Consider the following 26,053-nt stretch of genomic DNA (forward strand, 5'->3'; position numbering starts at 1 on the left):
GCGCGATTTATGTTGATTTCTGATTCACGTTCCAAAAATTCAACCCAAAACTTTTAAAAATTGAGCAAAACTGTTGAAAATCGAATGAACTTTGTGTATTATCCAAGGTTGGCACCTTGATCGATATCATGCTTGAATTTTAATATATTAGTAAAAAAAAATATTTTTTTATAAGCTACACCCTGTATTGCCAATTGTTTCTGTTACGATTTATTGGTTCTATTACGATGGCCATATGGAGTAATGAACAAACTTGTGAATAATGTGATGATAAATATTGAAGCAAGATAAGACAAATGCAGCCATCATGTTAGCTATAAGCTACAAAAATTGATAGATTTTTCACTAATCAGAAATGTTATAATATAACAAATTATATATAGAATAATTTATTTTATTTATTTTTCTCTTTTCTTTTTTTCAGCCCAATCGATGCAACGAACTAAGTGTATCTAGACTGCTCGGTCTGCCGCTGATAAATATTTATAAAACACCCTGTGCACGGTTTCAAGAAAATCTACACAAACACCTCATAGCCATGGCTATAGACGAATGGAAAAATCCACCGTGCGTTACGAAAATAAAAGTATTCGCACACAGAAGCGGAGGTTCGTTTCATGTCTATTGAATTCAGACGCACAGAACAAGGCTTCGGTGCGTTTGTTTTAACTACCGCCAACGAAAACATCGTCAGCTTTTCTTCGTTTCGGTTAAAGGTCAATCTATACCTGGTCCGCCTCTGGAGGGGGTTGCGAGCTCTAACCTCACCGCATCAAACGGCACGAGGAAATTCAATCTCACGGTTGCCACACAAACGAAAAAAAAGGAGTTTGAAAAAGCAGGACTGCCAACCGAGTGTATAAAACTAACCGATTGATGCGGCTTTTAAGTAAACAGCTTTAGATTGAGTGTGGTGTGTTTGTGTGCCCGTGTGTGTCTGTGTTTTATTGTTAGGAAATAAGGTGGAAAAGTAAATCAAAACACATTTGGTCGTGCGTTTGATCGTACGTCGCAAATATAATACAAAATGGCCATACTGCATTCCTGCTGCTTGTGGCGAAGCGTTCGTCGGGGAAGTTTTGCGAGCGTCATCTACACACTGGTAAGTACACGGTTCGATAAATAAATACTAATAAGTTCAACAAAAAGTATTGTAACCTCTTTAGTGAAATCACAAAAAGATAAAGCTACAATAATTAAAATTATTTTTCAATCCACTGTTTTAGTGAGGTGAGCAAGATTATTGTTTTAATTGGAACGCCACATTTTACTACCGGTTAAAAATGCTAGGGACAAAAATCATTTCCATCAACAATGGACAGATAAGCCCTGCTCAGCTTGGGCGAATAAATCACTCCAAATCGATAAAGCGACCGGTTGTAAAAGCAGATCGATAAAGTTCTTTCCTTCCAAGGCTACAGCAAGGAGGCAGGCAATTGATGACCAAAACCAAAAATGGTCAACCACGCCGATGCCGACATCGGTTGATGCGTTTATTAATAGCTATCAGCGTCCTAATTGGCCTCTAATAGCATTTGATCACGCAACGCGCACAGCCGGATGAAAACCGTTGGGTAAAAAAAAAACCTTGGGCGAGAGTTTCGGCAGTGGTCACCGCTTGGCTGGAATCAGTCACGTTGGAAATGAAGTCCTGAGTGTAGTTGTACATCTGTATTGATGCTGTACATTGTGCGAGGTCCGACGCGACTGGAAACGAATCCATACGAGGGCGAAAGCATATATCAAAGCTCATTCATTCGCCAGGAGTTGGAGAAGAATTATTCTAATACAGACCAGGCTGGCGTTCCCTTTGAAGAATTTATATTATTTAAAAAGGACGCAAGACATCAAACAGAATGTCCTGGGGAAGATTTTCGGTTTTTGTACCGCAACGAAGTTCAAAGTCATCCGAATAGGAAGGCGAGCATGTATTTCGAAATGTTCCAAATTTTTATGAGATCCTTCCAACGCTGCGAATTGTTTCCTTGCTATTTTTAGCCGTAAATAGCGGGCGCACCCCAAGAAGCAAGCTAACAGAAAATGACGCATCGAGCGTTGCACTAGATTAAAAATTAGATGGTGACGTACGCGTGGCTGGTATTTGCGTGTTTGTCGTACAGATCCTTGAAGAAAATGGACCTAAATTCACTCAAAAAATGTGTCTTTAAGCAAGTAAAATTGCCAAAATTCCTTTGGATTGTCGATACGTAGTCCAATCAAATATAACAACATAAATTCAAATTGAAGGTTCATGGGCTTTACAATAGCCAACATTGCAACATTGCACACCTTCAATTAAGCTTCATTTGTGCTCATAATAGCATTAAATTGGGCGTTAATACACGGCTACAATTGACGCTCGTTACAATGCCTTCAATCCATAAACGATCGTTCCCGGGAATAAATCAACTTTATTTGTTATTAATTACTACTGATTAAGACACATTACACACATGTGCCACAGTTGCGAATGCCATTGTTAATAGTACGGAAACGAACGAGTTGCAATTAACTCGTAACACAACCACCTTTAAACGGTTGAGGCCCATTAAAGAGATAAAAGCATGCAAATTAAATCACATGTTACCGCTAAACTTCATACAACTGAAAATGGTCAGAAATTTTCTTTTTTCCCACGAGTAAGGAACGGAATAGTTAGGGTGAGGGAAAATTGTTTTTCACTGTACGACTGTGGATCAACCTGCTCGGAGAGAGAAAGACAGAGAAAGAGAGAGAAAAACGTCACAAAAATCAATCAATCATTAATCAATAGATCAGAATGAAAGAACGATTTCTTCCACGCTAACCAATTTCAGTACCAGACTGGGAACACATTTTGCTGACCTCATTGAGTCCGAGCAGCTTGTATGTGTGTTTTATTTAGTTCTTTTTTTTCGGGCCATAAAGAAACAGACCATTGGCACAGATTCCGCGTGAAGCCGAACCAAGGACAGTAAATTTTATCCCGTATCAACGTTGTCACCCGCTGGTGCGGGTAGAATTGCTGTGGAGAAAAAGATCCGTTCATATAACCTTCAAGAACTGGCGATGGGGCAACCTGATTTTCCGGCAACCTACATTTTGCCATCCACCCCGTAGGTCAATAGCAATGGGATTAGGAGACACATCCGTCCCGAAAGTCCCGAAACTCGCTCGCTAAGTGGCCACACCATAATCCGGGACGACCGGGGATATGCCGGGTGCTTCCCGGCGGTAATTATTATCCGCCCGTTTCGAAATTGTGCCACTCGAGAGATTCGTTAGTGGCAGCCAGCGATAGAGCAGTAAGAGTAGCCTCTCAGGATTTGGACCGGGGTGTGACACGCGGTATGTGGATTCTCGGAAAGATTAAATTGCAAGCAACAGGAGAATGGACACGAAAAAGATCTTCAACCACCGCAAAAGGACACTCACAGGTCCCACATCCGGATCTCGACACCCGCGTTTTGGGGGGGGATTGGGGGGATACAGGAAAAACCGGACAGGCTTTTCGTGCATGTTTTAGCGCAAACAGAGAGAGCATTACCATTATTTCAAAGGTGTCCTGTCGTTTTTTTTGCGGTGGATTTTGTTGTTATTTCGTTGTCTTTTGATGCGAAGTTTCAGCTTGTTAAGGTAGTTCAAGAGTCACCCCCTGTCACTGGTTCGATGGTCACGCGCTTCAAGTGTTATAGGGCCAGCACACGGAGTAAATCTGACATGCATTCAAATTACAGCACCGTGCTGGTCACACCCCATACTTCAAAACTAACTACTGGTGAACTAGAAAAAGAAAAACAGGAAGTCTCTCGGTAATGGAATGCTTTGTTAACGTCGAGAGTGTACCCTTATTATTGCCGTCCCCATTCGAACCCCCGGAGTAGGGACGAACTGTTTGCAAAAACCATGCGGCACCGAGGGGGGTGTACCGATCCTGGAAAGTGCCCTGACCAACAATGCAGCACGAATTCTTTCACCGATCGTTCGGTGAATGGAAGCTTTCGAGCGAAAACATTTGCCACAATAGTGCAGGGAGCGTTCGAGAGTTCCCGGCACCAGCGGCACACGGCGGTGGTGGTGAGACGGAAATAATGGGGATCGGTTCACAAAAGGCATTTGCTTGCACGAACAGTGCTGCCAGTGGACAACAGTGAAGGTCATGTTTAACAATGGATAATGTTGCCATTATGCTGTCGTTATGGTGGAGATGAATATGAAAACTAATCCCATATATTGTATACGAATGCAGATTGTGCGTTTATAATAGTGTAGTTGTGCAGTTGACATGCCGGTTGGTGGTTGGTGTCGAGGTTGTGGTTTGCTTTTTTTTCGTCAAGCCTGAATGAGTTTGTGTTGTCCTTTGTTGATGTCGGTTTTTTAAGATATGATCATTCTCTTTTATAGTGCAATTTGTGAGTGTATTTTTTTTATTTAGTTTCATTGCTATTATTAGTATAATACTGTACAGAGCAGCTCGATATACATCTTTTCTGTTACATAGTGTAACTTGCTATCTTTTTATTGGTCTATGACATCAAAGCTCAGAAAATGCTACAATAGAAAGAATAATAAAAGACGAACTTTTAAGATTTTTTTTTAAGACGAGACTTTTAAGTGCAAAACAACTGTCAGAAGCTCATAATACACTACCTGTGGATGTTCCCACCACTAATAAAGCTTTTTCCCGTCCAAATTTTCGCTAACCATCTATCTTATAAAGCAGAGTGAGCAATTTCTTGAAATATTCTCTAATATTACTCTGTCTTTTAGAATTATGTTCTTACTGTCAAATTATTTCCTGTCATATGTGACCGGTGCAACTACCAAATACACCACAGGCCCTCCCACCAATCCAAGTAGCCCTACTCGAAATATAGTTCTACTGCCGTTATGGCATCGATGTTTCCATCGAAAATGAAAAGAATAAAGAGAAGAACAATCTCGCCCAGTTACTACGTAAAGCCGTTTGACATTAAAATACCAAATTCCCCTTTCTTCAGCCTATTGTGCATAGCTTTCGAATCGGATCAGGCCATACTACAGCAAGCAGAGTATTACATACATTTCATCCAATACAATCTCTTTAAATTCTTCGTACTACTCCGTGGCAAATGCGAAACGTACTCTAGCTCTATGCTTGCATTTACTGTGCTATGATACATTCCTAACTGACACTTCATTCGCAACGAAACTACGTCGACTCAACGGCAACAGGATTACGCGTTCAGTGCCATCAAAACACTCTCCCTCCCCAAAAACCCGTACGATGTGCTGCAGTGGTCTAATCCTTTTCCCATCCCAAGTGCATACGGCTCCTTCCCGTGCAGCATATTTAGCCGTTCATCGTACGCCACTTGACACCCGGCGCAGTGCGGAACGGTGCAGATTCGTTGCAAAATGAGATGAGGTTTCGGGCGGTGATGTTCCATGAAAGTGCACCCGTAAACCATCATTGCTTCCCGGGGATTAACGATTTAATTACGCGAATCGTACGAATGACATGCGAGCGAAGATAAACGAGCAGCTGCTGATAGAGACATTCCAGCTTCTCCAGTCTAGCAACGGTTGCCACGCGGTGAACCTGCTCGAATGAATGTTCTTAGGGCGGAAACGATATGATCATTGGTTGAAGTAGAGAAATAATTATCCTGATAATGAGCATGTGCATATCAGCGAAAATAAATGGGAAGTAAACCATATCAAGTATTTTTTTAATCTTTTAATTTTCGGTTTACATTTGGAATTATCAGGTTCAAAATTGGACAACAACTTTCAAAGTATTTTAATACACACACAAGAATGAACTTGTCCTATTCCTTTACTGTAATAAGGGCGGTCACGCTCACCCATCCCAAAGCAAAGGTCACCCAAAGCATAAACACGTCAATCCCAATGGCACGTCCTCGTTCTCAATTATTATTCCCCTAATGGGAATGCTCGGTCAATCCAGGGCAGCGCGCCCTCGACCACCGCCATGACACCTGTTGAGCGGCTGTGCTCCTGGTGTGGAACTTCTCGGAATTCTCACACCTAACAAGACAATATCTCGCCGGTGCGAGTGGGAAAATTCGGTAACAGTCTTCAGGCAAGGCAATCATCTTCCTTCCACCGACAGATACATCCGGAAGATAGGGGAACGAATGTCTATTTCCGGTACGGAACATCCGGAATATCTGGTTTCGTGCCGTTATTACCTTATGCCTTCCCGGCCTGCGCTCTCGATCGCCACTGTACGTTAAGGGAAGAAACGGCAGCAGTTGACAGAATCCATGTCGTTTATCTTGTTGACTAATGGCAGCATTCAAGTTCGATTCGATTTCTCGCTCCACCTACTACTGTGCCGAATGCCATCTTGACGCAGATGGTTGCTGTCACATGATTTCTGAACCGACTGACCGGCTCGACACGGCGAACTTATGGACAGTACGGGGGTGTGGTGGGTGAGTGTGTGTGTGATTGAATCGAATTCTCAGTAAAATAGGTTTGTTTACTTGCACCGTTGGGTAATTAGGACAATGCGAGTCTCGGTTGTCATAGATGGTGGACTCGGCGCTGTACTTGCTGGATGCTTTGCAATATTGAAAATATTTACGCCATTTGCGGCAACTTCCCGGAACGATTGCAATATGTAATGTCAAGTGCAAGACAGCATGAAGATGTAATACTTTGGATAGCATAAATTTGCTCAAAAGTTATCATAAACAATCGACAATGAGGGTGAAACAAGCAGGAGAAGTTTTGATTGCTTTCAAAAACTTATGGCTTGTATTCGATACCAGCGAACAGAATATCGCTGTTCGCTCTGGAATAACGGACTTTGGAAGTTTCTGGCAATAGAATAGGGATTTTGTGATTGTGTTCCACACGCGGTAGCAGTAACGTCGTTGTATAAATTCATTTGTTAATTTGTTTTGAAGCTTTAGACTTTATGTTGTTCTTCAAAATGTCAAAATTGCAAACATGAATTTGATCTTTTGCTGCGATTCTAAGGCTTTTAACCGGAGAGTTGTCACACGTAAGTTGGCAACCGGCATACCCGGGTATTCCATACGTTTTGACGTATACAATTAATGGTTTTCGTAGCTAAACAATGCTTTCTATCTATTTATATTCGTGTCAATCTTCATTTGGAATGTTAAATGAATATAGAACTATAATGCAAAATAATATACATTTTTTCATATCACACATATTATAATATAAAAAAACAAACAAGTAATAACACTCGAAACAAGTAATCTTTCGTATATTCGTAATGAATCATTTGGGGATCATTCGTAATTAAAGGAAAAATAAAATGGTAATATTAAAATGTTATTCAAATTTACTCGCAATAACATATTGCTTGAGGAATTAACCATTAGCGAAGTATGATTTGCCTCTGAGTTAGAAGAGTGAAAATGGAATTTAAGAATTTGATATACTCTTCTCAAGGTTTTGAGCACGGGGCGGATGTTAGACGGAGCTTATCTTGCAGGGTACTTTGCTGCATGTTGTTTGTAGATGGAATAATTCAGAAAAACAAATACAACGTGAAATGACTTTTTTGTTCAATTATAATTGTATTGTGTAATGTCACGTATTTATTTATTCTTTCTGTTGTTTTGCATTTATTTGATCTAAAATCTATTTGATTCATTCATTATGTTTTTTTTATTGTTTTGATATAATTAACGATCCATTTAAAATTTTAAAACGATTGAATTTGACTCGGAAATAAGCACAATATACAAAGAAGAAGAATAGAGAAACGTCATTGTCCATACAAAATGTATGGAATATCCGGGTATGCCGGTTGCCAACTTACGTGGTAAAGTTTAAAATAAATCAAAATAAAATACTTACTACTTGTTGAAAATTACAATGTATACATCAAAAAATCAAAAATAAAAAGGTAGGAGGCTACTGAAAATTTCAGGTCAATACAAGCAGTGAATCAAAAGTAATTGCAGTTTAAAGTTGACAAAAAATACCCGGGTATCCGGTTGCCTACTTGAAGGTTAATTGACAATCTTTTGAAAAAACTCATATTTTAAACTGTAATGATTTTAGAAACGATGTTAGGTTTAAAAAAATCGGTGCAAATATTGCTTATCTCGTTTTTACATAGAAATTACACAAGCCATTAGCATTAATAATAAAAAAACTAAACTGAAAGAAAACCAGTGATTAATTACCTTTTCTATATGGAACGTAGAAAGTTGTGTACTTATTATGTTTCAAAACATCTATCACGGTTTTAGTGAAATGAAACTTTACCTACATATTACGTTCGTCACAATTTCTCGTAAATTATGAATATTTGAGACACGTGCATCGACGTATCTGCTCATCAGGCACCACTTCAAACCATTTAACCAAGCGTAAGCCATCTATTTGCATTTGATAACAACATTCTAATGTATTACCACAATCCAAAACAATTCTTGTTTGATGTTTTGCTCCCTATAAAGTATATGAATAACACTCATCAAAGCATTCTCCCTCTATTCGTTCGGCTATGTTGAACCGCGAATATTGCTTCAATGTTCACTCATCCGGCAAGGCGCAGGATAATTGTATGCACTCATTAGTTGCACCGTATCGCTGGTATCGTTAATTGGTTCAATTAAATCGAACACACTTCAACAACTGGTGCCATCGCTGGAAGTGTAAACAGCAGCAGCAAGTGCCATTTCTTTCACCGTACATCAATGCAATGCCCGTAATTATATGCGCACGATACACGAACAATAATGAATACTTCTAACCGTTCGATTGAACAGACACACTGGCGGCGTGCGGTGCGGAAATAATTGCTCAGGAAGTGGTACCAAGAAGCACTCATGGGTCGGTAAGAATAGCCGGTTCGCTGCCGTATGGCGTTTTGCGTTCGAGTGCACGGCCGGAACGTCTTTCTAATTTCTAATTGGATTAGCATAAGCTGTCGAATCGTATCATAGCTCACAGCAGCCCTTGGGCAGGTGGAATGATTTAAGCTGAATGCTAATGGCGTATCGAATGGTCGTGTTGTGAAAACTGGACAAGATGTTCAGCACCTCCTGACCTTCACAGGGTGTATCTATTCAAATCAGTTTCTTCTTATGGCTAAGGTCGTTACAGGAATGATTAGTAGGTTGACTACCCAAATGAGTGTGTTAAAACGACAATATTATCACAACACGTGCCAACTTCTTCTTCTTCAACAACTTCTTGGATTGTGTTCTTACCTGCAATAACTGGCTTACTAGATTTCGTTTCATGTAGTCGGATAATCAGATCGTTACTTGGGGCAGTAGGCTTTGGGTGAAATTTGGTATGAAGTCCCATTGTGAGCGACTCCATTTTTCTCTATTTTTGCTTAATATAACAAGCGAATAGAAATTTAAATCAGGACTTAAAGCAGAGACAAAATAAATAGCATCACTACGTAAGTGTGACCTCAAAAAAAAAAATAAGCAAAGGAAAAGCGTGAAGAATTATTACATGGAGGCGCCCAGTATCTGATGTGCGTGACTTGAATTGAGAAACATTCACTCCAGAAACGGTGGATATTCACGTATTTTGAATTTCCGCCTATCCAGGTGTAAGATCGTTTATACTTGTAACTTATAGAGTCGGCTTCACTTGCTTGTTTTTATCCCCCAAAAGCCCCCTTTATTGGGGTTAACATGAATATGAAAGACATTTTGTTCAACAGCTTCGCTTCATCGAATGAAAAAGGCATTGTTTTTTTTTGCTCATTTATTAGAATTCTGTACAATGAGCACAACGACCTTGAAAAACTGAATTATGTAAAATCTAAACATAATTTTATTATGTGCCTTTAAGCAAAATTATATCATATTTTGGCTCAATTTGCGCTACCGACTAGGAGTACGAAGACAAATGATAACGTGTATGATAATACTTAACATGAATAGTTAACTAAATGGTAAGAAATCAACCATTATGATGGGATTGCGAATGAATCATTTCCAACGTTCATTTCTAATGAAGTTCTTCAACCTTTTCCTGACACACTAGATCAATTGCAATATATTCATTCCCGTTCGGCCTGCAGGAAGCGTATGGTATATAATCCTATTCACACAACGAACTAGCAGTGCCTTGGGATTTCTGTACGGATTGATAAGCTTCCATCAAGCATTCCCTTTTTTGCTGATACCACATTCGACATGTCCACGTCCCACGGGGTGGGCTCTTGTTGGTGTGACACTTCCTTTTCTTCTCTCTCCAGACCCATATTTCCCGACTGGCACTGTCAGCCTACCCAAGCAGCTTTTGTTGGTTCCGAAAATGTGTAGAAGCAAACAAAAAAACCAAAATGCTTTCAAAGCCAATCATTGTTTCAATGGGACCTTTCGTTTCGCAACACATGTGTTGGCATTATTACAATCACTGCACTCCAATCGTCTACCTCCATTGTTTGATTCGATTGAGGTTGGTTTTATTTATGGACCTGTCAATCCTTCTTGCCATACCTTCCGGATTATCGTTCGGGTTTCTTACACCCAGGCGCCGACTGAATAACAACGACTCAGTGGTTCACGTGGTTTGGCACGTAATTGATTTGGGTATTTTAGGCAAAACATGAAACATTCCACAGTTTTACAGCAAAATCAGCAAAGTAATTCAATGGTCAAAAATATGCTTCATCACTTAAATACTACCGAATGGAATTATATTTTTGCAACAAACAACAAACATGGGGATCATCATAAACAGCTCGTTCACTGAAAGCTTTTTGTGATGCGATGGTGCGCTTTTTCTTTTTATGTTTTAACACCCTTCTTCGCTTAACCCATCGGCACTCCAAACAAAACCACCCTTTTGTCGCAGCACCATTTAAGCCATGTCAATTGCAGATTCGCCTGTAAATGTATCGCGACAGCGCAGAAATGATAAGATAGTAATATGGCAACCCTTCGGGCTTTGGAAACAAGTTGGTGTATTTTGTTTTGTTCATTCCTTTCCGCTGTTACTGCACTCGACAAACTTATTCGATTACGGGGGATTTTTTCATTTCTGTTTTGTTTGTATGTGTATGCCGTTCTTCATTAACACTCACAGTTGCTACCATTTCTTGTTTTCTTCATCAGCAGCTATGCCCATCATTATGGGCCAGCGAGGTAAAGTAAATTACAGAATAAAGTTTAAATGTTCTGTTTTTTCTTTGTTTTGCATACAACTCTCATTTACACCTGTTGGTGGCATGGAAACAAACATTAAATGTAGTTTTAGTTTTTTAATTGACTACGGACCGTCAGCCGGTCATAGTGCGATAAAGAGCAGATAAAGGTGGGAAAGTTTTGATATAAACCATTAAAAAGAGAAGCAATTAAAGGATAAGACAGTATGGGATTTAAACGTTTTTGAATTTAAAACCTTAAACCTTCTTACGGTCTGTTCAAACAAATATTAATTATTATTAAATCAATTTTTCTCAATTGCATGTAACGGAAAAGGCATAATAAAATAATTCAAAACGATGAAATAGATTCAACTGAATAGTCAACGGTCTTCGCTTTTCCCACAACCCACAACACAATTTGAAGAATCCAATAAAGCATGGTCAACAATATCAAAACCCACTACAAACGATCGCATTTTGCGCTAACTTCATTACACTTTCAAGTGCTGTGTGCTTGGTTCGAGTGGCCGGAAAGGAAACATAATACAAAACCTGCAACCGGCCTGTTTACTTCCATACGGCAAGGTTCCGTGGGAAAGAGAGAGAGAGAGAGAGCGAAAATGGGAAAATTTTTGAAAAGAAAATGCGCCCGGATCAATGTCGCAAAATGATGGGACATTCGTGTCTTTTTTTATGCTTACTTACGCTGCACGTTATCGAAAGCGGATATTTTGAACTGGTTTGGTCGGGTTTGGTGGAGGGCAAGCGGGAAGAATGGAAGCGTCAAATACACACCATTTGCATAAAGTAGATAGGAAAAGTTTAAGTCGGTGGATTTTCTTCTCACCGCACCGAAGCGCTGAGGATTATGTGTCCTTCTGATCTCTTCTCAAATTCATAACAAGCCGCATTTAGAAAAGGGGAATCGATGTTAGGCTCACTGGTGCCGAGATTCTGGGCAGATAGGTACAATAGTTCTAATTCGAAGAATCTACTTAAGGTTCAGCCGAGTGTTAATTGAAATACATGTTAAGCACGGTGTAAGACGAGGATTAGTTTGGTGTGCGTAACAGTTGCCGAACGAATTGACTGTGACGAAGCCGTGCAGCATCTTGTGAATCTCATGGTAAATGCCAGTTGAAAATGGTTTTTCGGGAGAATTAACACAACTTATTGGTTATGAGAAAAAGTTGCAAGTTAAAGTAGCATTATCAACCAACGTTGATTAAATTGAAATTGTTTGCGTTAAGTTTTATGAAGTATTAAAAGGGATCAAATCGGAAGCTCTCAGTAAATATTGTAATCTTTTGGTGACATTTTAAATGCCTGGACAAGCTGCTCAAGCCTTGCACAAGCCTTTCACAAGCTTAATTAAGTAATATTTAACTCAAATGGACGTGAAATTAATCATCAGTCTAAAGGACTACTCAATTATTGATTAACATGATTAATAATATTAACATTAGAATATGTTATTAAACTTCTCAGCACCTTACTCTATACAATACTGAAATACAATCAAGAGTAGTTTGTTGAACAATCGGTAGGCAAAGAATTTGAAATTCACAACTTTTCTCGCAAATTTTAATGAAGGAAACTAATATTTGATGCGGCCCGGTGATGTATCGACAGCGGCGCCGGTTTTCACACGATAGAACTCGTCCAAAATCCCAACCGGACCCCCGTGCGCAACACTGACTATCCAGCTTCGCGTACAAATAAAGTCAAAGCCTAGACCTCTTGAGGTTGTTGTGCCCAACAAGAAGAAGGAGTTTAATGTCCTGTAACACTTCAAGGCATAACTTTTTCTTTACTGATTGGTATTATTCTTCTTTGTCGGCACACCAACCTTAAGAGGTTTAGGCCTGCCGTTTGTGGTTTTCCTTGACTTTATTTACTCGTAAACAGGTAGTCAGTTCTCCGTGCAGGACTAAATGCATCACTCTATTTTACCTCGCTCAAGAATAAATTCTCGATATGATATTCCATTATAGGACACTCTGCTGTTGAAATTACCTTTAGTGTGGACTAAAATATGTATATAAAATATGTCCACTTGAGGTATAAAATCTCATATCTGTTAGCTTCTAAAGTCCTCTATTTTCAAATAGGTGCAGAGCCACGAGAACTCACGAAATGCTGACAAATTTGTCAAAACGGAGCTTTTGTTACTATTTGTGAGCTTTTGTTAAACTTCATTTTGTAGAAAATCCACGACAAAAAGGTTGACAAAATCCTGACAAAATGCTGACAAAATTTTGCACCGCTTGCTAATTAAAGCATTATGTTAATATTATTTTTTATCGGAAAATTATATTTTATTTTGCATTTAAAGTACATAAGCTTGATTTTTGAATGAACTATAACTTATATTTTATCATTATTCCTCAAATCTGTTAATATTTACACAAAAAATAAAAATATGAAATCAGTTATTTTTTGGTAACAACTGCCGAAGGCTGCTTCGATCAGATGGATATTCTTGTCAATTTACTTTGTCAAAGAGTACAGTTGTGTGCGCGGCAACGGTAGAACGGTTTTTTGCAGTTGATTGTGTCACTTGACAAATTTGTCAGCATTTTGTCAACTCTCGTGGCCCTGCACCTAATCATTTCACAACATCCACAGCAAAATTTGCATATTTCGTAATATTAATAAAATCTCGCTTACACTAAATCGTGCCCTTTTTATTGTGAATATTACGGGCTTTAAATTATGTTCCCAATAGCCCACTTCACAAAAGGCACTGAAGTAGCACTGCTTAACGAAACGATACTTTATCATCCATCCGTTGGGTGATAACTCAAGATCATCTTCCAATTGATTTGAGTAGCTGCGTCAACAATCATTCAAGCAAAAAAAAAGTAAATCTTCCCACCTCATCTGCTCGACCTGGCGGCTACCATTTTTCCCATACCTGCACCCAATGGTCATCTGTTTTTGCATACGAAACCACCCATGGCCACCATGAGCACCAACGGTACGGTGTACTGCTCGCATGACCTAGCGTAGCGTCAGTCAAGGTTCTGCTGGATAGTCATGCCCGTTTGATGTCCTGAGCTGTGCTGTGTGTGTTGCGAATAGTAGCAGGCGGGCCGTTCCGTTCCGGGTTGATTTTTCCCAATGCCGGCCGGTCCGGACCACTTGTATGTATGAACGCTCCGTCCTAGTAGTAAACAGGCGCAAGGCAGTTTCATTCATTCGTGCACTGATCCGTAAAGCATAACAACATAAGCAATAAATTGTGTTTGATGATATTTTCATGCTCTTCCGGAGGAGAGCATTTTTCGTTTGTTTGTTAGTTGCCATGCTCTATCATTCTCAGCGCACATGCACACATTGAGCACCATTATCGTTTGACCGGCCCCGATTCGATGATCGGTCCACGTGCCATATAATCTGTGCGTTGGTGGAAATCAGGAAATCGATGCCATATTCCTTTTTTTGCTGCAAGGCACAACTCAACCGCATTTAGGTTTGGGGGCTTCCCAAAAGTTCTTCTTTAATTTGTAAAGCTTCTCCACGGCGCAAGACTCATCATCGTTACATAATTCATCATCAATCACCGAAACAAACCGGCATGTTTAGTAATCGACGGTACGGAAAAGTAGATATCAGGATGTGCGAATTTTCGCCTGCCAAAGTCGATATGTTTAAAGCACACGGAGCAGAGGCGTCCGCCGGCTCGGGTTCTGATCGTGAAGTCAGAATCAATAACATTAAAGATCTCCTTTCGTGCAATGGGTGAAGGGCGATGGTGCAGGAAAGTGCCATAAATAAAGACTACTCGAGGAAGTCAACACATAAACTTTCCTTCGCTTCTATCTGACGCACAGAGACTTCCAAAATTCATCTTTTCACTCCGGGAGGGTCCTTATCGGTCCCACTACTCTCAGTGTGGCTTATGCTTTTCTTTCGTTTCGCTGCTCCACAGGCTCGCCTTTGCCTGTTTATCATTTGTTTATGTGAACTTGATTATATCTAGCGTGGCAAACGAAGCAAAATTAATCTTTCCATGCGTGAACGTGCTTTCTTCGCCGAACCGAGTCGCATTCGCTGTGCAGGGTGATTTGTGGCAGCGGTTAGTACACTGTGCGGTACGATATGAAGCGTTACCACGGCTGGCTGGTAAGCTTATTATACTGCTCTTGTGGCAGAAGTAACCGTACTCGATCTCTCGGAAGTACGGTTACACATCTGTTTGCATTGTTAGAAACTCCCCCACCCGCATGGCCTAAAGCTACCACAGGCTGCAAGCTTTTGATGCTAATCGTTGAGCCCTAAAAAGACTTCTTGTAAATATAAACAAAGCGTAAATGGGCTAGACGTCTTCGGAGTGTAGATTTGGCTGCAGTTTTTGAAAAAAATCGACTCTTCTTAAAATACATTATATTTATCTTTTTGATTAGCCGCACCGTGTTTGTTAGGATTGTATTTCAGTATATTTGCCGAGATACTTCTAATGTTGTTTAATTTATAAACACTAAGCTAAAAGTATGTACATAGCTATTCAACACTGACTAAGAATATATAAGAATAAACCGCCAACAGTAAAAAAGAAATAAAAATTAAAATAAAGGCTAATTTTCTTTCCAAATAATCTAAATGACGCTTGCAGAATTCTGTTCAACTCACCAAAACGACAAAGGCTTATATTTAACCTTAAAGAGTGAGTTGAATACCCGACGGTGGCCTTTCGTTTTCTTCTTCTTTCAGGTCATATCTGAATTATGATTTACCATGTAATTATGATTAACTAAACATATCATGTGTTACACACGAGACTGCTGAGAGCATGGAACCAGATTAGATTTGATAGAACATGAGACGACCTCCATAAGCTTAAGTCTTGTAAATCACTGTAAGACAAAGTTGACAGGAACAAGTTTATCAAGAAGTTTGCGTTGGAACTGAAACAATTTATACAGTTTGTTAACAGCTAACAGTATTGCGGTAAAGTTTAAGAATAACTTTAATGAAGTCACAAGTAACTTTATATCACACTTCCTACTAAAATTATCTCAACTTTCTAACATCAATCTTCTTTTGAAAATATGGCAGTTAGAAAAGAATATTTAGCTGACAATTGAAAATCATCAAATTAATGTAACATTGAACAATACAATATTATTTTCACTTTTAATTTTAATTAATTTCAGTAAATTGTTTCCCCTTAAAATTTTTGCGTTAAGAAAAGCGTCATAATTCGTATGAAATGTTAAATGTACTTATTAAAGTTTTTATTGTGAACTTTTATACAAAGCCAATATTTATTGTCGTTCAAATGTTATTATTAATTCCCAATAAATGACAACGAAGCACCGAAACAATTATTTATCAACAAATACTTTCACCTAAGAACAAATCTTAAGAACCGCAGAAGGTGTTACCTAGCTAATTTGTTTTAAGCGCTTAATAAGCACGCAAGTCGAAAGTTCGAATGGACAAAGACTTCGCATTCTTGTGTCTTCGTTATTTTACGCAAATAAAAAATTCCATTCCCCGATTTATTTACATGGTTTCTTTCTAAAATTGTCAGACATCACCCAAGCTACCAACAACGCAAGGGATTGTACCAAACATGCCCACGCGCGTGCAGCTTGCAAACAACGATGCGTTACAATTATTTTCCGGTCCACACTCGCAAACAGACGTCAGTGAACAAATATTTTCCCATCACATTTGTTTTTGCCCCTCGCTCGCGCTCGCTGCCTCGTTTTGGCAAATCATCACAGCACAGCACCGCGCCGCGGCATGACTAATAACGGCGCATCGTGGATTGAATCCAGGGTACAAAGTCGGACACCTTCGCGTAGCCGTCGGGGCTGCTAGACCCACAGTAGTTGATGATAAAGTTAGCAACGCCGACGAGCTGATTGTTCAGTACGGCCGGACCGCCAGAATCACCCTGCGAGTGAGAGGAAAACATGAGCCTGTGTTGTTCGCTACTCCGTCTTGGGGAGATCGGAAGGAAAGGATTGGCTTACATTGCAGGCACCATTGTTAGCCGGTGAGGTAAAGCAGATGAGTCCGCTCGAAATACCGGTAGCAGCACGGCACTGTTGATCCGGAATTACGGTGGCGCGATTGTATCGAAGCAGCGTTGATGTTGGACCACCTTGATAAATACGGCCCCAGCCAGAGATAACGATCTCGCTGCCCGCTGGCACATTGGTCGTGCGCAAGGAGATTGGTCGGATATAGGTCGAACTGGGCAGTGACTGCTGCAGCTGCAAAAGCGCCACATCGTTCTGGAAGTTACCGTACCGTTCGTGCGGTATCACTCTCGCCACGGCACGTCGTACTCCACTGCTCAGGCTAACAGAGCCAGCTAAGACTACGATCGCCGATGCTGGAACACTGCTCGAACGGGGTTATTAGTAACAAGAATGCCCTAGAGTGGCAAGATCATTCGCACTTACAGAGCTCCACCATTATAAACACAGTGTGCCGCCGTCAGTACCCAGCGACTATCGATCAGCGATCCTCCACAGGTCAGTGCGTTCGATCGGAGTAATGCGACCTGATGCGGGAATTGTCCTTCCGCCGCCACCGATCCTCCCACGATGCGAGCCCCCACGTAGAACGGTCGTCGCACAGAACTGCTCGGTAGAATGTCATTCTGCTCACTCAGGTGAAAGCGTACCCCGGACGCAACAGCTAGACAGGCTAGCAACACCGTCACCACACACCTTGCACTACTGTTGATGATCATTTTTTTATTACTTTCGTTAGCCCAGTTCAGTTCCACCGGAAGACTAATTTCCATCCCGTGCGGTGGAGGCTTATTTAAGCGGAAGCAACCATTCGGGTGGCACTTATCGGGCGTCTTCCGTCGAGTGGACGCAAGTCATCAATGCCATCTCTCGCTCTCCCGTCGCAACGGTACGAGCGGAAACCGGTGGGCCACTCTACCGGGCCAACATTTTATCTTGCAACACGCGTCTTGGCGCGTCAAGATTGTATTGGGAAGCCCGGTTGGCACAGTGGGCTGACCGGGTGGGTGACTGGTGGACAGAATGAGCAACCCGTTTCATGGTGCGCCTTAGAGAGATTGCAGAGGGAAGCTCATTGAAAAGGCGGAGAAAGAACTAATCTCAAGGTTGACGATGGCCCATGAACTTATGTCTCATGGCTTATGTGATGCTGCGTGTTTTAAGTAGCCCAATCCCGCTGTTAAAATATTAATATGCTAACTGCTCTCTTAATAGCTGAATATAGAAGCTATATTCAGTCTATTTGGATCTATTCGCATTATAAGCTTATGATTTGATGTGCTGCACAAAAAAAACATTAAATCAGTCTTTTAATGGCATAAGTGAATTGCTAAGTATGCCCAGTCAAATCTTCAGTCCTTTCTACCCACGAGCTTTGAGATAATGTCCCAAATCACTTTACCAGGAGCTTTACTCTAAGTACAATAATTAACAACAATCGACAATAATTAATATATAATTAGCCAATCATTAGACAATCATAGTAAAGTCACTAATTTTTAACTCAATAACGAATAAATCCGTGCGATCAATCATAAAATCCCACTTAAGTCATCAGTTTCTATAAAAAATCAATTAATTTTCTTATCAAGATTATATAATTTTTTACATAAAGAATTATAGAAACATGATGCAAACCATTTAATTTTTAGGAATTGGCGTTAGTGAAAAGCTTAATGTATTAATTTTACAAAAAAAATAGCAACCGCTCGGTTTTTCCCCCATGCCAACACCGGACCTAGCAACATGCAATTGCAATCAACTAACCCATCCCTCCGTGTGGCAAACCCCCAACCCACCTTTGGTACACGGAATTGTACGATAAAATGTAATCTGAAGAGCCATCGCCATTGCATTTATCAGATATCAATCGCCGATCGTGTCTCATTTCACTTTTGCACACTGTAAACTCACGTTACTATTTACCTTACACTCGACGCCGCTGCGCGCCTTCCGTCTAGCACGGCTCGAGCCCATAGTGCGGTTTGGACATTCGCAAGGTATGCAAATACTTGCAAGCCTAACGATAAGATACCGAAACTATAGGGCGCTACACAGATGACAATACTCTCTTGTACTTAACCCCTTAACATCCACCCTCCCCCACCTCCCGCCCGTATGAGGTGTGATATGGTCCCGATAAGATAAGCTACCGTCCTCTATCTGGAACCGAGCGGCCTATCGGCTTGAAGAATAATTGGGAAATTAAGGCAAAAATATTCTCCGTCCAGCACAACGACCTAAACCTTGGACAGAGTGGCTACGAACTCATCATAAACCCCCCGGATGGCAAGGTCCCCCGCTCATCGGCAGGGTCAGGATAAACAAAGAGGGTCACCCATCGCCCGTGCCATTACCGGAAAGGTCGAAGCACGTCACGCTGTGCTCTGTTTGACTTAACGCCTTTCCACCGAAGAGCCACCGGTACGCTTATCTAGTTGCTCCAGTTTGTCTTTCGGCTACCTGACAACTTCTTGGCGGTGGGAACAAACAAAAAAAAACGTAAACCAAACACAGAACGTTAAGCTTTTTCTGGGAAGATATTAAAATCTATACACACACATACACACACACGTGCGGGTCTCCGTGGGGGTATATTTAGTTACGAGTGTAGATTGTAAAACCGAACAGGCAAAGCATACTTCGTGAAAACATTCTTTTCCACGTGCCAAAGTTACCGAAGGTGGCCAACGGAAAACGCGCAAAAATTAAGTTTAATTATGTTTGGGATTTAACGGAAGCACTCGGGAATGAAAGTATGAAGAATTCGGCACTGCCGCCCACCACAGGCAAACCTTTTTCGCATCTAATCCGCTTTGATAAAATGTACCAACAGCAAAAAATACCAACAAAAAAAAACACAGCAACCATAAACCCGAAAATAATTGTGCTAATAAATACACCGATAGGGCGACCGAAAAGGGAGGTGAAACTTTCCACCGTTGCATCAAGCTGTCTTTCAACGCTGTTCAATATTGTCTATTGGGAGCTTCTGGTTGCTTAAAACCCCACCCCGGTGCCGGCAAAACATGATGGCTAATTTTGGGAAGACAAATTTTTGTATACACAAGGTGCTTCATATTTCCGAAAAGCGAAATTGATAAGCCACAGGCGAGTTCCGTTTTTCCAATAAATACTTGTTTGGCTTACACATTCTTTCGACCTCCGTAGCCTCGTAATTGGAGATGATTAGACAAACCAGCGGTACTGGGCTGTGGCAACGTTTGACTTTATGCTAATGATTCCACCCCGCAGAGGGAATTTTATTCGAGAAGAATTTTTTTTCTTGGAGAAAGCATTCCATTGAAACTGATTAAGGTGGATTGGGATCAGCAGCAAGCGACTGATGCTTACGTCAAAACGGATTGCGAATAAACAGGCAATTAAAATTCTCTCATAAACTAATTGCATTTCTGCGGGGTTTTGTGGCCACCCTTCATTATGTCGTGACATTTCAATTGATTTATTTATATGCGATATTAATAAATTTGAAAAATTCACCCTACTCTTTCAGCCTCATACATAAGCAAAAACCCGAACCAGAAACAAAACAAAAAAAAAAGTTTGCATCCACACTCAATTCACGCGCCGTGTTTTATTTTGTGTGTGTGCTTTTTTTGCCTGGAATTTTACTTGCAGATTTATTTCAGCATATCCTGCATAACGATGTCGCTGTTTCTGCACGAGGAACGCCGGTACCTGCGGGGCGAGGTCGACAAACCGATCGGGGAAAGCTTCCTGGAACGGGACACCATCTCGGGCGGTACGTATGCAAAGTTATGCAGAGAGAGATTACCCGTCCCTGCGTTCTATTTTTTTGTTTTCGCTTCTTCATTTCGCCCAGTAGATTTCTTTGTTTTTTTTTGTAACGGTTGTTTAGCGACACAAGCAAAGAAATGTGTCTGAATAAACTGGTGATGCGGTAAGGTTGCTAGATAAAAAGTTCATCAAAAGGAAATTTCTTTAGTTCTATTCCGAATTTTTGTGCTTGCGTGTACTTTACCGCGTCATAAGCTTTGGCTGGATTCGTGTGTAGGTTTACATTATTTCTTTAACAGTACTTCTTAGCGGCAATAATCCGTCTACTGTTAATATAAGTTTGTTCTGTTTTAATTAATTTTATTATAATTTTTATTTTTATTTTTATTTTATTATAATTTCTATAATTACTAATAATGAAGGCAGACGTAATTATATATTTTATCATAGATTTATCTCTAAGTATTAAAAATAAAAACACACACACATTATTTTGGTCCCCAAGTTTGTTTGGCTGCACGTGGACTTATTGAATAATTAATGATTTTTTTTTATTTTAGTAATTCATTAATTTCTTAATTCATTAGTTTTTTTACATTTAATTTTTCTTCCATGTATTTTCTATTCTGTATTTTTTATTTTCTTTATATTTAATGCAATGTAATGTAATTTTTATACTTTTTTCGCATTTTCTACATCTTCAACCAATATTTTGTGATGTTTCATTATTTCATTTTCTAACTCCTTTCAAACTTCTGAAGCAGCTGCTTTTAGCTCATCAACATAAACCAACTGTTTTTAGTATTTAATTATGTGCGACACAGTTCTTTATTCAGAGTTATTGTAATTGATTAGGTTTTTAAGGTTTGCTTTAGGTTAAATTAGATGTACAGTTAAGTTAAGAATTAAATATATTACAATATAATTCTATATTCTATAATATATTAACAATATAATTCTAATATAATTCTATAATTATATATTTATATATTCTTCAGACAATAGATCTATTTTCATATATTACACTTCGTATTTTGAGGCCTGTATCAGGCCTGGCGTTATCTTGTTGGACGACAAGCTTTTTACAATAATTTTAATATAAATGGCACTAAACAGCTCTTAATCAAGTCAATATATGAAGGGGTTCTTTCTTAGCTAAATTTAGCATTCCTGCTGATCAAAAACCCATCCGTATCATAAGCGATCGTACATAATAATTTCCTGTAGAAAAGAATATAGGGCCTTTAATTCGTAAAATTAACTCAAAGTTATCTGGGTTAGTTAGTTAACTTTGAGGCGCAGCTTATTTTAGAACAAATAATATTCTAACTGACCATTAAAATAGTGCTACTGGCAAGCCAAGAGATGGTTTTATCTGCGTGAGTGAAGTGGAGTAGTTGGCAAAATTTATTTTATGTCGTTTGTCCCTCGGAGACAGCTTCGATTGTCGTGGATTTCGTCTGGCTGCACCATAACTGTCATTATCTTTTATATAATTTTTGACAACATTGTCCGATCGGACGAATAGATTCATTCTACAAGAATGGCATTAGACGTTTTTGTTGTTTTGATTACAAAGACTTTAAATCAAGAATGAAGTTCAATAGATTCGAAAGTGTTGTATAAAACTTTTGTATAAAAATGTGTAAATCAATAACGCAATAACTTCGAAGAACAATACTTTGATTTAGTTTTTCACCTTTTTCCAGTTATAAGCAAAACGATCGATCGTACAATTGCGATCAATAAATTTTTCAGTTAATATAAATCTTTTATCGCTATCGAATCTTCACATATTTCATCCTTCCAATCACGTCTATCTCAAACATCGTCATGCCTGTCAATGGGTCCATTCCCATCCCTCTCAAAAAATTGTTACAAAAATAAACCTCAAGAATTGCAGTCAATCTATGACTTATGAATAAAAACAACCACATTCCCAGCAACACCAAACGCTGTGATACTTCCTCAAATTGAATCGCCAATTAGCTCATGGAAAATGCATTTGCAACAGCTCCACACCCACAGGGACTGTCTGTCACCCTGAACCGTCTGTTTGAAAAGGGGATGTCCTTACAGCGGGAAAAGTGGAGACACCCAACAGCACCTTGTTAATTTTCCAATCATCCTTATTTTTTCTTTTATTACTACCACTGCTCCCAAATCCTTTTGCATCGCATCAAAAATCAACACACAGCACGTTTCCCATTCGGCATGGCAGGATGCTTGTTCCATGGTACGAACCATTTACAATCGAGAGGCTTCATCTTCAAACGGATAATTACCATTGCATAATTAATGCAGTTACATGACAGGTTTCCGAGCGTACAACGTGGTTGTAATTGTGCCGCTCGATATAAAAGAATGATACAGATCATTTCCTTTCACATGAAGGAAGCCGGCAGAAAACTTTTACCAGCAGTAAAAATGCTATTCTCGGCAATTGCCTGATATAAAAATTGAGTAATGAATTTTCGTACCTTGCAACGCTTCAATCTGCATCTGCAACAAAGCATTCAAAACTGCAATCAACTGATTGATATGTTCAGACAAACAGCAACAAATATTCCTCCCAGGGCTTACAAACAATGTTAACACGTATGGTTTGAAATATTCATAATGAAGCAGCACCCAGTAAATCCACTTTGGTCCCGTTTTTTTGCGTATTCAATTTGACACGATACAGTTCCCAGTTCGATGATAGGCGTAAGCACAACGTAATGTTGCAATCATCAATGTTAACGTTTGGATTAAACCATTGCAAACAGTAAAAGTAAATAAAGCGCATCGAAGCGTGACGGTAAAGCTTATTGTAATTATTGAAGTTGATTGAGCAAGGCATGACAACGAGTCTTCTCCAGCAGAGAGTAAATTCCACACACTCAGCCCTTTCAGACAAAGCATTGCCACGAATAAAAATGGAAACACCCAACGCGAGAATGGTAAATAAAAGTTGCAGCCTGTTGAATGTGGTAGATAGGTTTTCCGAGTTTTCGTTTCGTTTATTTGATTTTTATTTTTCAAAGAAAACCCATCGATCGGCAACTATTCAAACAAAAGCATTTTTCCAGTCCAAATTCCTCGAAGGCAGCCATTTTCACAAACTTTGCTCTACTGTTGCTGGTATGTTTACTCTTTCATCCGTTGTCCAATATCCGGAAGAAGCGCCTTTCGGAAGCTTACCAAAACACTTTTATTACCTTTTCCAAGGATAGATGATTAATGCTACTCAGCGATACGGTCGCTTTATGCCGTCTTGTGTTATGTATTAATGTTCTTTCGTTTGTCTTCGTTTCGGTGCTCTGTCGCAACATTGTTTTCAATAAATATAATATTAAAGATTTTAGAATAATTTTACACTTTGTCCCTTCTTTATAAGCCTTTTTTTAAATAATCTCTCGTTCCAGTGACGGTCAAATTTAATGTGCTGCTGCTCGTCTTCGCCACCCTGGGAGTGTTTTCGTCTGTGCTCGTTTTAATCGGATTAAAAATGGTACGAATCAACAAGCACACCTTTTCCCATTGCCATTTTATGTTTTATGTTTCGTTTGCAAACATTCGGTTCGTTCTGTTCTGCTGCCTAACCTTTAAACGGATTGTTTTTAACCATGTTTTTCTATTACGCTCTCTTTTCGCAGAACAACCGTGGCCTTCTGTTGCCATGGATTGGGGTCATGATAGCGGATCTGTTGGTGGAGTGTGCACATTTCGTCTATCTTATTGCCATAGAAACGGTACGGTAAAGGGTGTTTTCATTACATTAATGAGCAATAAAAAATATATCTTGTAATACAGCAGGAAACGCCGTCAATCGACCTTACTAATTGACGAACGACCGTTTTCATGTGCACTATTGAGTGACACAAGCTGATCGAATTACTGTCAGAAGTTGTTAAAAATAATGCAATTACTTTACAAACGAGATACCTTTATTTCCTATAGAACTAACTACAGAAAAAAGACTTTAACCGTTTCAAGAAATTGATGATAAATGTTCTCTGATAATACCGAAAAATTAGAGATGATTATTACTAAAATTGATTTATTCGTTATTCTAATATTTTGTCTTGTCTATATTGCAGCTTAAATTTGAACCATTAACGGCAATGCTGTTTACCATAGATTTTTTCATCATGTGTCTTAATGTAAGTATGCGAATATATCGTCAGATCATAAATTAATTTATTCTTTAATCGATCATTTGCCTGAAAAAAAAAACATATAAATAATAATAATGCTGGAGACTGGTGGTGTTTGTGTTGTGAAAATTATGAAATGATTGCGAGGAGATATTTGACGTTACTAAAAGTCTTCTATTTATTTACGGTAGCGCCTTGCCGTAGTGTCGTTGTTTTAAGTTTAAGTTGTTTTAAATCCTTTTCATAAAATTATATTAGTTAACGATTCATGATATATCGACTACAGCTGCCTAAAAAATTGCTGACCGAGTTTTTCATTAAAATATCCATTAATCTGCGCCGCTACAGTTTACAATTTTTGCCAGTGTATTTTAATATGTAGTAAACATCGCAATCAATATAATACGCTTAAATATTGTAATCCAATAAGGAAAAGAGCGTCATCATTGATGGAATTTTTCAGCAGATTTTTTTCATTTAGACGTCAAGTACCAGGCGCCTCCATTGATTGCTATCCTGTTTACTATCTTTACCAGGGCATTTTGCAGTTTGATAAACATTTTAAACAATATCATACACTCAACAATAAAACAATATTATATAGAAGAAAAAATAAAAACACAGAATACTTTAGCTAAGTTTTTTTTTCAGTAAACTTTTTTCCTAAGTCGTCAGATACTGGGCGTTTCCATAGGTTTATGTTTTCTTTATTTAAATAAGTTACTAGCACGTATAACAAAAACTATACGGAAATGTTTTAAAACTTGTAACGTGTTTTACTCAAATTCATAAATTTTGTAATTTTATTTGTCCTATGAATTTATACCAACACTACCGAACATGCCCGGGATAAGGCAAGACAAGCAAGGAAATTTGTACTCTCCTCAGCCAATATATGGTTGAAAATTGTCAAAATGTCATATGTCATAATGTCAGGCATATTTGTAAATTAAACAACCAAAGCAAAATAATTATAACCTTAATTAAGCTAAAGAGATAGTTGGACCACTAGGGTATCGTTGGTAGTCAGAACCAATACAGTAATGGAGAAAACTACCAGCTTAAAC

At 39.2% G+C, this 26,053-nt stretch overlaps 2 protein-coding genes across 2 annotated transcripts in view; one reads left to right on the forward strand and one right to left on the reverse strand.

Moving 5' to 3' along the window:
* The first annotated feature begins 1,027 nt into the window (after window positions 1-1,027).
* The window catches only part of LOC128300366 (uncharacterized), a 29,673-nt gene continuing 4,647 nt past the window's right edge, over window positions 1,028-26,053 (forward strand). Inside the window, exons 1-5 of the mRNA XM_053036393.1 lie at window positions 1,028-1,102; window positions 20,728-20,851; window positions 24,255-24,340; window positions 24,486-24,581; window positions 24,930-24,992. Of these exons, the coding sequence (XP_052892353.1) occupies window positions 1,028-1,102; window positions 20,728-20,851; window positions 24,255-24,340; window positions 24,486-24,581; window positions 24,930-24,992 (444 nt within the window). The remainder of the gene's footprint in view (window positions 1,103-20,727; window positions 20,852-24,254; window positions 24,341-24,485; window positions 24,582-24,929; window positions 24,993-26,053) is intronic.
* Window positions 16,270-17,876, reverse strand: LOC128300365 (serine protease SP24D-like). Its single transcript, XM_053036392.1, has 3 exons — window positions 17,515-17,876; window positions 17,080-17,452; window positions 16,270-17,000 (listed from the first exon to the last, which is right to left on the reverse strand). Exons 1-3 carry the CDS (start codon window positions 17,859-17,861, stop codon window positions 16,851-16,853), a joined length of 870 nt encoding a protein of 289 aa, XP_052892352.1. The 5' UTR covers window positions 17,862-17,876; the 3' UTR covers window positions 16,270-16,850.

This window comes from Anopheles moucheti, chromosome 3 (genome assembly GCF_943734755.1).
Source record: "Anopheles moucheti chromosome 3, idAnoMoucSN_F20_07, whole genome shotgun sequence".
Taxonomy (NCBI): domain Eukaryota; kingdom Metazoa; phylum Arthropoda; class Insecta; order Diptera; family Culicidae; genus Anopheles; species Anopheles moucheti.